A 16,599-nucleotide genomic window follows, 5' to 3' on the forward strand; every position below is an offset into this window, starting at 1 on the left:
TAAAAGGTTTGGGTTGGTGAGTTGAGGTTATCGTTCCGAGCCCACAGCGCCTGAAAGGATCTCGGAGGAAAAGATAACATTGCTCTTTTCTCTGCTTCCTCCTGAACTCTTTGGGAGTTTGGAGTCTTTGGGTTTCCTGTCCTAGAAACATCAGGTCTGATGATCAATGACTACCCCACATTGTTCGGAACAAAAGAGGCTTTGAGCGAGCACACATCAGAGGTGGTTCTTACAACAACACTGGCAAAGCTTTCCTCAAGCTGCAAAATACACACACATAATTCCAGGGTTTGAAATCTTCATCTGTGTCCTTACTGTATTCTACATCTCTTTGGGAAGTTTGCAAGGATGAGCAAGGATCAAGTTTGCAAGGATCTATCCCTCTGTCTATCGTTGTGTCTGTGTGTGTGTGTGTGTGTGTCTCTGTCACTCTGTCTGTCTGCCATTCTATCTCTGACTGTCTGTCTATCTGTCTGTTTGTTGCTCTGTCCATCTGTCTGTTTCTGTCTGCCTATCTGTTTGTCGCATTGTCTGTTGTTCTATCTCTGTTTCTGTCTGATCATTCTATCTATCGTTCTGTCATTCTTTCTCTCACCTTTGTCTTTTGTCTGTCTGTCTGATGTCTGTCATCCAGCCTGTCTTCGTTGTGTCTGTGTGTGTGTGTGTGTGTGTCTCTGTCACTCTGTCTGTCTGCCATTCTATCTCTGACTGTCTATCTGTCTGTCTGGTGTCTGTCTAGCCGTCTGTCATGCTGTCTGTCTGCCATTCTATCTCTGACTGTCTGTCTATCTGTCTGTTTGTTGCTCTGTCCATCTGTCTGTTTCTGTCTGCCTATCTGTTTGTCGCATTGTCTGTTGTTCTATCTCTGTTTCTGTCTGATCATTCTATCTATCGTTCTGTCATTCTTTCTCTCACCTTTGTCTTTTGTCTGTCTGTCTGATGTCTGTCATCCAATCTGTCTGTTGTTCTGTCTGTCTCTCTGTCGCTCTGTCTGTCTGTCTATCTGTCTGTCACGCTGTCTGTCTGCCATTCTATCTCTGACTGTCTATCTATCTGTCTGTCTGTCTGTCTTTCTGTCTGTTATTATAGCTATCTGTCTGTATGTTGCTCTGTCTATCTGTCTGTTTCTGTCTGCCTATCTGTTTGTCGCATTGTCTGTTGTTCTATCTCTGTCTCTGTCTGATCATTCTATCTATCGTTCTGTCATTCTTTCTATCGTTCTGTCATTCTTTCAATCATTCTGTCTATTCTATCATTCTATTTACTGTTCTTTCTATCTATTCTGTCATTCTTTCTCTCCCCTTTGTCTTTTGTCTGTCTGTCTGATGTCTGTCATCCAGTCTGTCTGTTGTTCTGTCTGTCTCTCTGTCGCTCTGTCTGTCTGTCTATCTGTCTGTCTGTCATCTGTCTAGCTGTCTGTCACGCTGTCTGTCTGCCATTCTATCTCTGACTGTCTATCTATCTGTCTGTCTGTCTGTCTTTCTGTCTGTTATTATAGCTATCTGTCTGTATGTTGCTCTGTCTATCTGTCTGTTTCTGTCTGCCTATCTGTTTGTCGCATTGTCTGTTGTTCTATCTCTGTCTCTGTCTGATCATTCTATCTATCGTTCTGTCATTCTTTCTCTCACCTTTGTCTTTTGTCTGTCTGTCTGATGTCTGTCATCCAGTCTGTCTGTTGTTCTGTCTGTCTCTCTGTCGCTCTGTCTGTCTGTCTATCTGTCTGTCACGCTGTCTGTCTGCCATTCTATCTCTGACTGTCTATCTATCTGTCTGTCTGTCTGTCTTTCTGTCTGTTATTATAGCTATCTGTCTGTATGTTGCTCTGTCTATCTGTCTGTTTCTGTCTGCCTATCTGTTTGTCGCATTGTCTGTTGTTCTATCTCTGTCTCTGTCTGATCATTCTATCTATCGTTCTGTCATTCTTTCTGTCTCACCTTTGTCTTTTGTCTGTCTGTCTGATGTCTGTCATCCAGCCTGTCTGTCGTTCTTTCTACTGTTTTAACTATTTATCTGTCTGTCCATCTGTCTATCTGATGTCCTGTCTATCATTCTGCCAGTCTGTCATTATATGAATCTGTCAATCTACTGTTCAATCGTTTTTTCTGTCATTCTTGACTTTGTCTGTCAAGCTATCTGTCCGTCTGAATATAAATACTGTATGTACAACTAATAAAACAGTTTGAGTTTGGTGCTTAAATCTGGGTTTGTGTCCTCAGGCGGAGGTGTGCTCGGGGACAGTGGCAGAGGTTATCCAGTCTGTGGTTAACGGGGCAGATGGCTGCATCTTCTGTTTTGGTCAAGCCAACCTCGGTTAGTAGACTGCTATTCAAGTAGCCCATATTTGACAGTTATTAACTTTATAATAATGCATTTTTCAGAATGCAGTTTTGATGGAGTAGCCTTCAGTCACATGAGGCGAAAGAAAAATAGTCACAAAATACACTGTTTTGGCTGCATTAGAAATTTCCTAACAAGGAGGCAGGGAAAATGCGGGGAGGGCATATGTGTTTGAGCAGTAATAGCGGTTTGTTGAACACAAAGTGCCCTCGTTTTACACTTTGTGTTTGAAAAGCGCTCAGTTTCTCTCTGTCCTACTCTCTTGTTGATCAGCCCCTCACTGTGAGAGACTGTGTGCCTCCCACCGTGCTGCTTCAATCCCCCATAGTTAGCTTGGCTGCTCATTTGCTCTGCTTTAGCGTGGTATATTCTCTCATGACTAACATCCTTGTGGGTTAATTTTATTAGCTTAGGGGCATTTTACATAGACAGTACTATTATTAACACAAATCCTATTATAGACCTGCTCTTATATCATTAAGTAGTTAAGTCAAGCTAAGTTAATCAGTTGACAGTGTAATTTTTATCATGTCTACGTTGACAAACGCTGCTCCCTTTTTTCTGTCAATTTTCACTTTAAATAATATACATTTTATCTGCAGTCGTACCAACAACTTTTGAATGTTTGGTTACATCCCTCATTAGCAATAGCCAGTTTTTTTTTTTTTTTTTTACTTCACAGGCAAAAGCTACACAATGATTGGCAGGGACAGCTCTACACAGAGCTTGGGTGTGGCACCCTGTGCTATCTCTTGGCTTTTCAAGCTCATCGAGGAAAGGAAAGAAAAAGTTGGCACACGATTCTCCATCCGCGTGTCTGCTGTGGAAATCTGTGGCAGGGAGGAGGTGCTGCAAGACCTGTTGGCTGACTTTTCCACAGGGACTTCCCAGGACAGTCAGGGTGCAGGAATTTCCTTGCGAGAGGATCCGGTCTGTGGATCACAGGTGCATAGAGCTTGTTAATAATAGAGCATGGTGCTAGCAATACCAAGGTTATGGGTTTGATTCCCAGGGAATAGATTAATTAGGTTTTTAGATAAAAATTGTGAAAATATTAAATGTAACATAATTAGGTGCCACAGTCTTTTTTTATATACACTAATGTTCAAAGGTGTCATGCTCATTATGGCTGCATTTATTTAATAAAAAATACAGTAAAAAATTGTAATATTGCGAAATATTATTACAATTTAACTGTTTATAAATTATTACAATATAACTGTTTTTTTATTTTAATATATTTTAAAATAAATAAATATAGATGTAATTATTAACATATTTTTAAAATAAATACATGTAATTTATTAATTTACTGTTTATTCCAGTCTTTAGTTTCACAGAATTCTTCGGAAATCTTAAAAAAACTGAAGAAAAACATTTCCTATTATTATCAAAGTTGTAAACCGTTGTGCTGATTAATATTTTTGTGAAAACCCTCATACATTTTTTCAGAATTATTTGATGATTACAAAGTTCAAAAGAAAAATATCAATATTTTAAAATATTCTTAATAATGTCTTTACTGTCACTTTTGATCAATTCAATTGATCCTTGCCAAATAAAGTATTAACTTATTTCATAAAAAGAATCATACTCACCACAAACGTTTGAGCGGTAGTATACAGTAATCGCAAGTCACCTAAAAAATACAGTAAAAAAATTGTAATATTGCGAAATATTATTACAATTTAACTGTTTATAAATTATTACAATATAACTGTTTTTTTTATTTTAATATATTTTAAAATAAATAAATATAGATGTAATTATTAACATATTTTTAAAATAAATACATGTAATTTATTAATTTACTGTTTATTCCAGTCTTTAGTTTCACAGAATTCTTCGGAAATCTTAAAAAAACTGAAGAAAAACATTTCCTATTATTATCAAAGTTGTAAACCGTTGTGCTGATTAATATTTTTGTGAAAACCCTCATACATTTTTTCAGAATTATTTGATGATTACAAAGTTCAAAAGAAAAATATCAATATTTTAAAATATTCTTAATAATGTCTTTACTGTCACTTTTGATCAATTCAATTGATCCTTGCCAAATAAAGTATTAACTTATTTCATAAAAAGAATCATACTCACCACAAACGTTTGAGCGGTAGTATACAGTAATCGCAAGTCACCATTCTTTGACTACTGTCAAAATGAAAATGTTCTTTAATCGAATTAATCAACATCAGTGTTCGTTCTCTTTCTTTATCTCTGTGTCTCACTCTCACTTTAAAATGCGTCCAGCTGCAGAACCAGAACGAGTTGCGGGCGTACTCTGCAGAGAGGGCGGCATTCTTCCTGGATGCAGCTCTGGCAGCACGCAGCACCAGCAGATCTGACTGTAAGGAAGAGGACCGCCGGAATTCTCACATGCTCTTCACCCTACACATTGCCCAGTACCGTATGGAGAAGAGCACCAAAACAGGAAGTATGACTTACTGTGCTCATTTTCACATTTATTTAGGAAAGCCTTATTGAAATGTGATATTTACAACAGAAGATATTTATTATATGGTTGTTTGACTTTTATGAGCATAATAGTTTACTTTCAATGTTAAGAAAAAATGCTAAAACAATATTTTGAACAGCCATACAACTTCCAGGGCTTAAAATAAAAAAAAGCTTCAAAAGCTATCCACCTCCACCTCAAAAATTAAGTTATAGCGCCTTATAACTGTCTGAGAATTCATATCATATATCTTCATGCATCATTAGTATTTTGAGAAGACATCTGATATCTGACTTTTCCATTATCATGCTCTCCATGTTCACAGAGAGTATCAGTTACCTCAATTTAGTCCCGCTGATAATGGCTCTATGAGAATGCTAACAAGAATGGTTAGCACATTTTCATTACTGGGCGTAGCCATCCTGTCAAGTCAGCATGTCAACATTAGAATGATCATTAATATTGCGCTCCCGTCGCTGCAATGCAGGCTGGATTCTGGCCATTGACACTAGCCAGAATAGATTTTAATATGTAATGAGGCTGGAGTCTCTTCTGCAGAGATGTTTATAGAGCCCAGCATGAAATGAGAAGTGCTGGCTTTGGAAATCCTGCCGACGTGAGGTTAATGGCCTCCATCTCAGTGTGAAACACACCTCCACCTCAAAAATTAAGTTATAGTGCCTTATAACTGTCTGAGAATTCATATCATATATCTTCATGCATCATTAGTATTTTGAGAAGACTGTTACTGAGGGCGGCCGATATCTGACTTTTCCATTATCATGCTCTCCATGTTCACAGAGAGTATCAGTTACCTCAATTTAGTCCCGCTGATAATGGCTCTATGAGAATGCTAACAAGAATGGTTAGCACATTTTCATTACTGGGCGTAGCCATCCTGTCAAGTCAGCATGTCAACATTAGAATGATCATTAATATTGCGCTCCCGTCGCTGCAATGCAGGCTGGATTCTGGCCATTGACACTAGCCAGAATAGATTTTAATATGTAATGAGGCTGGAGTCTCTTCTGCAGAGATGTTTATAGAGCCCAGCATGAAATGAGAAGTGCTGGCTTTGGAAATCCTGCCGACGTGAGGTTAATGGCCTCCATCTCAGTGTGAAACAAATGCATCTTCTGTAATAATGCTGAATGAATTTTACTCTAGTGACCTACATGGGACTGTAATCTAACTAGCTGTACTTACTTTTATTGCTTGCTGTTTGATGGACTGCCAAGGATATTGAATCACCACTTACCTAGCAGTGATCCTATATCTAACTGCTGTCTCATAAGGTCCCCTGCAACACTGTGATGTGTGGTATCTGTGGCCTTTTTGATGATACAATACTTTCTTCTGTCTCATCTTAATGTGCAGAGCAACTACATAATTCGTAGGTTGTGTTTAAATGGGATTTTAAGCCCAAAGAGTCTTCAACATTGGGAGTCAATTTCTGTTTTAACAGGCTGTGTATAACTTTGCAGTGTCTGGGAGTCGTAGCCGTCTGCATCTTCTGGACTTGGGCAGTTGTGAGTCTGATTTGAGTCAAACGCGAGATGGAGGTAGAGGCCAGTGTCTGTCATTGGGTGCCCTTGGAAATGTCATCCTAGCCTTGGCCAATGGAGCCAAGCATGTGCCATACAGGTATGTGTTTTGAGGTTCAATTAATCAATATAAACCAATAGTGGGAGATGATATATCTCTGTTAATGGTGGTAATGTGTCTCTGAGCACACATTGAGTCCTCCTGATCTGCATCTGCAAGGGTTTCATTCTCACCCTCCTCAGATCAATGAAGCCAATTAGCCAGCTTTGCAGGGAGAGAAAGCAGCCAGGGTGAACTGGACTTGAGGTGGGATGTAGGCCTATTGATAGGAATGTGGGTCAGGGAGTAGCAGATTTATGCTGAAAGGAAATTAAGAAATACTCACCGGAAGGTGGGATAGTAAATACAATGACGTGAGCAGAGAAAATTAATATTTTTCTTTAAAATGTGGCTGCAGAAAATAGCATCCTCCACAACAGAGTAAAATAAAAACATTCCAAATCAGGTCACTAGAAAGTATGCATATTTTTCTTTGGATTCTTTTTATTCAAGGATGATTCATAATCCTCTATTTTAAGAGAACCTCTCAATGATGTTAGAGGGAAAAAGCAGAACGTTGTAAAGCCTATCTTCCCTTTTGGCTAACAAGAATATTTTTTGATGTATAATTCAGAGACAGCAAGCTTACCATGCTGCTGAGGGAATCGCTGGGCAACATCAACTGTAGAACCACCATGATCACCCACATCTCTGACTCTCCAGCCAGTTATGCCGAATCTCTCACCACTGTGCAGCTTGCCTCCCGTATTCACCGCATGAGAAAGAAGAAATCCAAGGTTTGTGATTCAAATAGATGTATTGATCATTTGAATAGTGTATGCTTATGTATTCATAGTTCTTTAAAAAAAATAACTGACATTCATTCATGGTACCAAGATAATCATATAAGGCAGTAAGTCCTCCGATAAACCTTTCTAAAAGTAAAAAATGAAAAAGAGAAAAATATGTTTTGGACCACTATTTATTGTGAAAATGCTTAGTAACTATATTATAATTATTTTAATTAACAGTAATATTTTCCAGATTGTTTTTAATATATATATTTTTGTAAATAATTTATTTGGACTTTGGTACAATGACAGCATGATATTTGCTAAAAGTATTTATTTTTATCAGCATTTTGTCTACATTTACTTCTTGTCTTTATACATTCTACAATAGGTCAAGACTGTCATTTTTCTAAATTACATTTTGGATTTTATTCATCAGAATCATTCACAATTTAAATAACGATTCATGCTTTGTCAGAGAAACAAATGTTACAGTGATAATTTAACTGCAAAATTTCTCTGTGACCTCTGTCATGTAATCAACAAATGTAATCAATGCATTTGTTCAAGAGGGAGAATAGCATGTAACCTTTCCCATCACAGAGGCAATTTTCACCATTATTAAGCTGTCTTGACAGAATATATTTATATTTTATAGACCTAAAAAATACTTTCCGTCTAACGTATGCATAGTATTGACAACTATTTTAGCTTCTCCTTTGGTATGCACTTTTCACCTTTGATATTGACATGCTGTTTCATGAAGGGATGTCTCTCTGAATATATTGCGTGTTGTGAAAGAGCTGTCTGCAAAGATATATTGAAGTCAGTTTGATATGTTATTTTGTTCAGTATGCATCAAGTTCCTCTGGAGGGGAGAGCTCCTGTGAGGAGGGACACATCAGACGGAGACCCTTCTACCCTCGGACTGTGGCTCTTGACCCAGACCACCCTGCAATGTTATCCAGTGACCCAGATTACTCCTCCAGCAGTGAGCACTCATGTGATACAGTGATCTATGTGGGGCCTGGTGGGACCCCTATCTCTGATCGTGAACTCAGCGACAATGAAGGCCCACCTGCATTTGTTCCTATCATTCCCTCTCTGAACAAGAAGCGTGTAAAAGAGGGACCTAAATCTGATGGGGACCACCTCAAATGCAACACCTTTGCAGAGCTACAGGAACGGCTTGAGTGTATTGATGGCAGTGAGAGCACATCTATTTTCACCAGTGAAGGAAAAGGCCAACAGACGGCCTCCAAAAGTGAAGTGGAAAAAGCATCAGAAGGGGCTTCTGTATCAAACAGGACCGCCAAGTGTTCTCTTCAAACGCCTGCGCACATGCAACATGGGGCAGCGTCTGAAATTAACACTACTTTAAGACAGGATTCGGAGCCTGTTGTGAGAGAGAAAGTTTTTAGTAGAGGACCTATACAAAAACCCAATGCCTCTTCATCCTTGCAGAACATCTCAAAGACCTCAGTTTTGAATACCGAGTGTGGCTTAGCCACACGGACACCTCCAGTAGGTATGAGCCAGCAAGCCCTAAGGCAGGGAGAACGCAATGACTCCCCAATTACTGGCAGATCCCATCACCTCAGTAGAAGTCCTATGGAAATGAGCCATCTACGTGCTACTCTGAGGAACAGGTGCCTCAATAGGGATGTTTTAAGGACTACAGTAACACTGCAGCAGCCTGTGGTGCTCAATGGAGAGGATGAGCTGGTGTTTACGGTGGTGGAAGAGCTACCTGCTCATCTGGTTCCAGACAATGGGAGACCATGCAGTATCATTAACTTCAACACAGACTGCTCTTTGCAGGCCCTGGCATCTCACTCACGGCCTGTTAGCATTATCAGCAGCATCAACGATGAGTTTGATGCGTACACATGCCAGATGAACAGATCCCAGTTGAACCAAGGTGCTACTTCCAAGACACAGGAGGAATTTACAGCTGGCCATGCAACTGCACACTCTTCAGTCGGCTCCTGGTCTTGCAAGACAAATATTTGTACCCCAAGAAGTGATGAGACATCAAAGGGAGTGCACAAGGGACCAGTAAGCAGCTCCATGATGGATTTACCTGGTGGTTTACATACTGAGTCTATCTCCCAACAAAGAACAAATAGTCCACTGGGTGACAGTGGAATTTGCTTTTCAGAACAAGACTATGATTCTGCAACCATTGACAAATTGTCCATATCTAAGTGCTCTCTATCTTATGACAGTACCAAAGCATCCCTTGGTGGTCCAAAGTCGATAAGATCTAATAGACTCATGACTTCACAGTCTGCCCAGATCTCATACATTTCTACACTCCCTAGAAAGAGCACCCAAACTGCATCTTCTAGCAGTAGCTACAGCCATGAGCTACAACGCCAACAATGGACCCACACTAGTAGTGGGCTACACTCGGCCAGGAATTCTGAGTTTAGCTCTTTTAGCAAACCACCGAAAAATGGCACGAGTGGGATTCCGTCCAGAAAGACAAGCATGAATAGCAACAGTGTACCTCGCCTTCCTAAAATGCATGTGTCGTCCACATCTCAAAGGGTTGTGGATGGTTGTGAGAAGTCGAGTGTTAAGAAAGGGGACCTGAGCAAGATGCCTCAGCTCAGGAGAGGAGCCACCACTCTCGGCATGGTCTCAGTGCCCCATAGCTGCTCTGAGATGAAATGGGGTAATGATGCCTCTCAAACAACTGGTAGCCTGAAATTCTCATCCTTAGGAAAGAGAGCTAATGGACAGAAGGGTAGTATGCTCCCTAAGTCCGGAAGCATGTCACCCCCTGCTCCACCTGTCCGAAAGTCAAGCCTCGACCAGAGAACACGCATTTTGTTGTCTCCTAGTGCCTTAAAGTCTGTAGGTAATGATGGAACAAGATTGTCTTCCTCCAAAGCATCGATTTCTGAGGAGGACTTTGATGTTCGAGTTAGAGGGGAATCCTTTAGCTTTAAGTCATCCAGCCTGAAGACAGCTTCTAGTCTCAGATCACATAGTGCTAAAGGAGACAGTGGAAGGCATTTTGGTAGTCTTATGTCACTTGAAAGGTGTGACAGTTTAACCTCAGTGGGTTCCAAACCTATAACATCAATGGAAAACAGTAATGTCAGTATCAGTAGCACTGGCAAATCTGCTAAAATGGTGCCAAAACCTGGGACACCCTGTTCAATATCTACACCAACCGTTACTTCCCCTCCATCTACTAGTGGAATTTGTAAGCTTGGACAAATAAAAGCCAGTATAACTCCTAGATCCATTGTTGGGAATGGCAACAAAGGGAAGACCTTGTCCAGTACTGGTTCAAAGTCTCTTAGCTCCTCCACCAAGTTCCTTGCTGTCTCAGCTGCTCGGAACACCAGTCTACCTCCAACTGGAAAGCCCCCAACTCGCTCTGTCACAAGCTCCAATACTAAACAAGGAAGGGGCACTATTATGGGAACAAAGCAAGCGATTCGTGCAGCCAACAGTCGGGTCAGTGAATTAGCAGTTGGTAGCTCCAAGAAACACCTCAGGGGCTCTGACCAAGCAGATGACAACAATGATGCCAGAACTTCCAGTGAGACACCACTGGCTGCTCCTTTGCCTTCTCCTTACAGCAAGATCACAGCCCCTCGCCATCCTCAGCGCTATAGTAGTGGCCACGGTAGTGACAACAGCAGTGTACTTAGTGGTGAACTGCCTCCAGCCATGGGGCGCACTGCGCTTTTTTATCACAGTGGAGGCAGCAGTGGCTATGAGAGCATGATCAGGGACAGTGAAACCACAGGCAGTGCATCGTCTGCCCATGATTCCATGAGTGAGAGTGGAGTGTCCACGTCCAGTCGAACAAAGGCCTCAAAATCTCCCAAAAAGAGATCTAATGGTGAGTCTTTCTGGGAAACCACTCAGGGCACTATTTACTGGTGATCAATTCAAGATTTATTAGATGACCTTCAAAGGTTAGAATGGAAAATAGGTAGTACAGTAAAGGTTGTTGTAATACGTGTTGTAATGTATCTAGACTATGATAATGAGGACCAAATATATATATATTACTTACATTCGTACATCTTCACTTTGTTGTTTCTGATGAGAAAATTAGCCAGAGATTGCAGTCAGGAAGCGCGCACAGTGACGAAACAGTGTGTTTCAGCTGTGACTCATCTGAACGCCTCTGATTGGTCTTTGTATTCATAAACTCAACATAATAGTATGGGATTGGTTATAATGTGCAGTGCTTTAAATACGCGTGTGTCTCTGGCTCTGTGCCAGCCAGCGAACACAGATTTGAATTTAGCTGCTGGAGATGTTTTTCTTTTTTTATATGCTTAGTTTACAGGACAAACTGCGCATTTCACCCAAAATTGTTTGGTGTGATATGATTCCAAATTTAGGGGGGCCAAGCTTGTTGGCAGGGGGGCACTGCCCCCCTAGAACCGCCCCTGCCTACGAGCAGTCATTGGAGACAAATGGGGCCAAAATCTCCACTATGATGTTTCATACAGTCTGACATAAAAGACCATTGATGTTGCACAGTGTGCCATGGCTTTTACCTAAGATTCCACCGGGACAATAAATATTAGTAAAGCATCCCATCTAGCCAGTCAGTCTATTTAGGCCATTTAAATTTATGAACCCAAGGTTATTAGGCATTTCTGGTTTTTAATATGCACTCACCCTATTTTGTAATCTGCATTTACCCAAAAATCTTTTTTACTTTAAATCCTGTAACCACTTGCAAGCCTCAAAAAAAAAAAAGCATGCCAACAAACTCTGCTGTTAATCTCCGGCCCACATGAAGAGCATTACCCTGTATGACCCCTCCAGGCCTGCAGCGACGCCGTCTGATTCCTGCTCCTCTGCCAGAAACCTCTTCTCTGGGCAGGAAGGTTGGTGCAGCAGGCCAGTGGGTCGATCTACCTCCACTGGGGGGTGCTATGAAGGAGCCCTTTGAAATAAAAGTGTACGAAATTGATGACGTGGAACGCCTTCAGAGACGCAAAGAAGGGTTGACAGAGGTAAGAAGACAGTACGTCTGACAAGTGCATTCTATGCTAATCACTGAATTCAGTCTCATTCTGGTTAATTTACGAAGTGTATATCAAAAGTTCATGTAGTGTTCAAGTAGTTTATTTGCCAAGAAATGCTAAATCATTGGTAAAAAATAAAAAAAAGGTAAAACCTTTTTTTTTTAATTGGTAATTGGTTAAAAACAAAAGTGTTAGCATGAGGCTAACAGGCTAGTAGAAGTGGAGTAAAGTTATTTCCCCAGTATGTGACTTTATCCAGTTTATTTTTATTCTTTGTAAAACAATCCTACAATTGATTTTCAATCCTTTTCACTTTAGTGTTCAGCATGTGGCACAATCCCAGCATGGAGTAACATCAGTGTTTTATTTATGCAAAACCTAAAAGCATCATACTGTAGCATACTGTAGCATGAGATTCTGATGATTCTGATGTTTCTCACATTCCGTAACAAGTGCAGTTGTCAGTAATGAAGCTTATCTCTGTGACAATTACTTATGTTGGCTAATTGATTTTAGATTGGACTGATAGCTTTAGTTAGACAGGGATGACTGGTGTTGTAGGACAGAAAGAAGTGAGATTAGCTAAGGTCTCTCCAGAGAGAGGAAGAGATGGTGAGAGAGATAGAAGTAGAGAAAGCATTGGGGAGGGGTCAGGGGTGCCTGTGATGAATGAGGTGTGGCTCCTCAATCTGTGGCCCGCCTGAATGGTCTTTATAGCCCACTCTATACAGCGCGTCTATGGGTCATTAACCGTTTCTCTGTGAGTTTCTAACCCTGATCACACAGGCAATTGTGTGGAGAAGACGAGAGGAAAAGACATAAACTCAGTCGAATGACGCTCTGATTTATTTTCAATTAAGAAAAAATGATCTCAGCTCGCATATTAGAGTCTGGCAGTTTGCTCATGAAGAATTAGGCTGTTCACCCCCTTGTTTTATGTGAATCTGTATGTATGTTGGTAGGAATTTGTATAACTGCTAAGTTTATTTATGTTTTGTAAAATTTAATTGTGTTTGCAGTGGGCATAGCATAAAAGCTTGAATGAGTTTTTCTTCATCTGTAGTTGACAAACCTGAGATATTTGCAGAAAATAAATTATTTTGCATTTTCATTTACTTTCTAATGGCCACCTGGTAGTGACACAATACACATGATAAGAGGAGGGTAATCTATACTGTAATTCAACCTTTCAGTAACAGGGTCCTCTTGAACATGATCTTTCTTTTTAATCACTTAAGCAAACGTGCCTCTAGAAGACCAGCGAGCGTTTAACCTGGATGCTAATTTTATTTCCAGCTTAGCCCTAAATATTCTGACCAAAGGGCTGAGGTCCTAAATCCTCTGTACAGGTTACGAGCATTGAATCAATTCGGCTTAAGCCATTGTACTTTAAATCAGCCTTGAGGACGGCCACACATAGTCTAGCAGGTGCTTGGAATAGGTGCAAGAGGTTTGTGGTTGACTGTAAGCAACTCACACTGCTGTTCCACACTTGCAGGGTTTGCAGTACTTTAACGCCCGCCTTAGGATGCTGGAGAAGAGGCAGCAGCAGATCAGGGAGTTAAGAGCCAAGCACGAGAAGCTGAAAAAGGAGCTAGAGGATGCCAAGACTCATCTCATGCTGGACCCCAGCAAATGGATGGGAGAATGTAAGTTCCCAAGTGTATTATTGTCTAATGTCAGGGGTTTTCAAACTTTTTCTATTTTAATGAATATCAAATGATGACCTTCCCTTTATGAAAGACCTTCCCTTTTTAAAGTATTATGGCAAACATATATTTTATTGTATGACCCATCTACACATGATTGCATCCTAAATTAAATCCTGCAATTTTGTTGTTACTGCACTAAATCCCAAGCAAATTATAAAACAAAAATCTGAAGAATATTTACTTTGTATTAAGTTCATACAGTGTCTTTTTCCATCTTTTTATTGTTTAAAAACTAGGACTGTCAATAGAACAAAAATAAATGTGATTAATCTCATGATTTCTGACTTTAAAAAGCTGAACATTTGTGTCAAGCATATTTAACATCTCAAGTTGACAAGTTAACTTGCCTTGTTGATGCTAATTTTCCACTGTTCCCCTTGTGGCCCCTTTGACCTCAATTTGAAAACCTCTAATTTATGTCACACTGAATATTATCAAGTATTACACAAAAATATTATTCACACTTTTGTTTGACTGAACTTAGTGGTGTGGTATACATGAGCGACTCTGTTCATGCTACAAATTTCACAAGCTTTTAGCCAAAAGGACTTTCTTTTGGCATTTTTACTGTGACACTCTACCATACATCAAGGTCAGGAATGATTCATTTTACCATGCATCTTACACAGCATAAGTTTCCCAGAAATGTGATGTAGACTAATGGCTCCCTTTATGACTTTAATTTAAGTGTTTGAACTTAGTGCCAGAGGAGTTACAAGAAAATACTGAGGTAATGGTGCATTCACCGAAATGTCTTGAGCATTGGCTACTTTGAATTGCTGCCTGAGACAATGTATTACAATAATGGATGACATTGGCTTTCTAGAATATTCTCCATAAATGTAAACTGTGACAACAAAACGATTTGTTGAGCTTATGTAAGTGTAATTCTCTTTCACTGAGCTAACGCTGGACACAGACTTTATAACAATGACCAGGATCTTAGACTTTCAAATACATTTGTAAAGACCTTCAGTATCAAACAGGGCAAGAAAATGATTTGAAGAAAATGAAGCTGAATCATGTTTTTAGTACCGTTTACTCTACTGAGAATGAAAAAGAACATTGCCAGCAGCAAAGAAAGCTCTGCTGATTCTGTATGTCTTTTTTATTCTGTATTTGAATTACAACTATTACAAAGCACCGATACAACAACCTTGATATTGCAAAGTATCTGTCTCCACTTTGTTAGAAGAAACACTTTTGTAAACAGTATGTGGGAGAAGAATCTCAGGATGCCAAGGAATAATGTAGAGAAAATGGCAGGCGTATGGAGAGAGGGAGTGAATATGCGTGTCTGTGTGTGTTCTTGAATCAATAAGGTATTATTTTTCTCTTCTGCAATAACTACCTGCCCACTGGCCAGGTGATGTTTACCATTCATGTGTGACTGCTGTCTTGGGTAAAGCTGTGATTGGGGCTGTCATGCTGTATAAATCAGCCCCTCTTCAGAGCCTAGTAAAATGAGGATTGTGTTTCTGCAAGCCCATCTCCCACACCAACCAACCATCACACACAGAGATTTTTGTTTATGTCTTGAATGATAAAACTATCAATCTAGGTGTGTCAATAGGGCTGCATTGCACAGCACCTAGTCACATCTTTGTTATGTAGTACAATAATGTGGCTTCTATGTGTGTATTTATGAGATTGCTTGACTTTTATATTTATACACATTTGAATTAGGACTGTATTCAAATTAATTATTCAGATTCAAATTAAAAACAAATTTACCACACAAATGATTATTTACTGAGAAAAGTCACCAAATAAAGATAATTTAAACATTAGGTTATTGTGGTGGACAAGTAACTAATTGAATAAACATTACAAAAAAGTAAATTTAGTCAGTATACATTATTATTCATTTTATATCTGTATTGTTGAATTTGTTTTTACATTTATTTAAATAATTTTTTTACAAAATTAGAATGTTAAATTGGCCTACCATGGCATGTCATTTATTTAAAACATTTTTGAAATTAAATAAATGTAATTAAATGTCAAAATAAATGGTAAATTTACATCCCTAAGTTTTGCATTTTTCACCCTTTTTTCCATTAGTTGATGTGGACCCTGACCTGGACCAGGAGTCGCAGGACTACCTGGAGGCTCTGGCTCAGGCCACAGGAGACCTGGAGTTTTGTGTCAACCTATGCAAGTCTCGTGTGATGATGGAAACCTGCTTCGATATCGCTGTGCCTGCGATCCCAGGACAGAGTGGACAACAGGAGATGGAGGTCTAGGAGAGAACAAAAAACAGGATGTTGTTTGCAAGCTTGCTGTGAGTTATGGCAAGAATGTTTTTTTCTGGGATTGAGACTGTCCTTCAACAAATGAAGATATTGAATAAGCATGGTTAGAAACTCCCTGAAATGCTGAGAAACAAAGAGACTGAATAGAATAAGAGCAAGACCGTGTCCCGAGATCTTCGTTAAACTTAACCAGGAAGTGCCTTAAACCAAAACAACAACAAAAAAAATCCCAAGAACTATATTTGTTTTATGATTGGTGCTAGTATTGAGACCAACTTTCCCAAGTACACTTTGAAAAACAAAGTATTTTGCATTGCAATGCAGAGTATAGTGTATTTATAAGAGCTAAAGTGTGTAAAATATAGTTTTAAGTATTAAACACAATAAAAAGTTAAGAAAAAAACTCCCCATACTATTGCCTTTTCTAATATCTAAATGACCACAATTAGAACT

General features: G+C 39.6%; 1 protein-coding gene across 1 annotated transcript in view; it reads left to right on the forward strand.

Annotated features, from left to right (window-relative positions):
- LOC107569886 (kinesin-like protein KIF26A) overlaps positions 1-16,358 on the forward strand; it is a 51,538-nt gene extending 35,180 nt beyond the window's left edge. The window contains exons 6-14 of the mRNA XM_016256052.1: positions 2,217-2,310; positions 3,020-3,282; positions 4,588-4,771; positions 6,277-6,436; positions 7,011-7,173; positions 8,020-11,032; positions 11,977-12,167; positions 13,678-13,828; positions 15,956-16,358. Of these exons, the coding sequence (XP_016111538.1) occupies positions 2,217-2,310; positions 3,020-3,282; positions 4,588-4,771; positions 6,277-6,436; positions 7,011-7,173; positions 8,020-11,032; positions 11,977-12,167; positions 13,678-13,828; positions 15,956-16,137 (4,401 nt within the window). The 3' untranslated portion in view covers positions 16,138-16,358. The remainder of the gene's footprint in view (positions 1-2,216; positions 2,311-3,019; positions 3,283-4,587; positions 4,772-6,276; positions 6,437-7,010; positions 7,174-8,019; positions 11,033-11,976; positions 12,168-13,677; positions 13,829-15,955) is intronic.
- The last annotated feature ends 241 nt before the right edge of the window (positions 16,359-16,599 follow it).

Source organism: Sinocyclocheilus grahami, unplaced genomic scaffold (genome assembly GCF_001515645.1).
Source record: "Sinocyclocheilus grahami isolate Dianchi unplaced genomic scaffold, SAMN03320097.WGS_v1.1 scaffold1391.1, whole genome shotgun sequence".
Taxonomy (NCBI): Eukaryota; Metazoa; Chordata; class Actinopteri; order Cypriniformes; family Cyprinidae; genus Sinocyclocheilus; species Sinocyclocheilus grahami.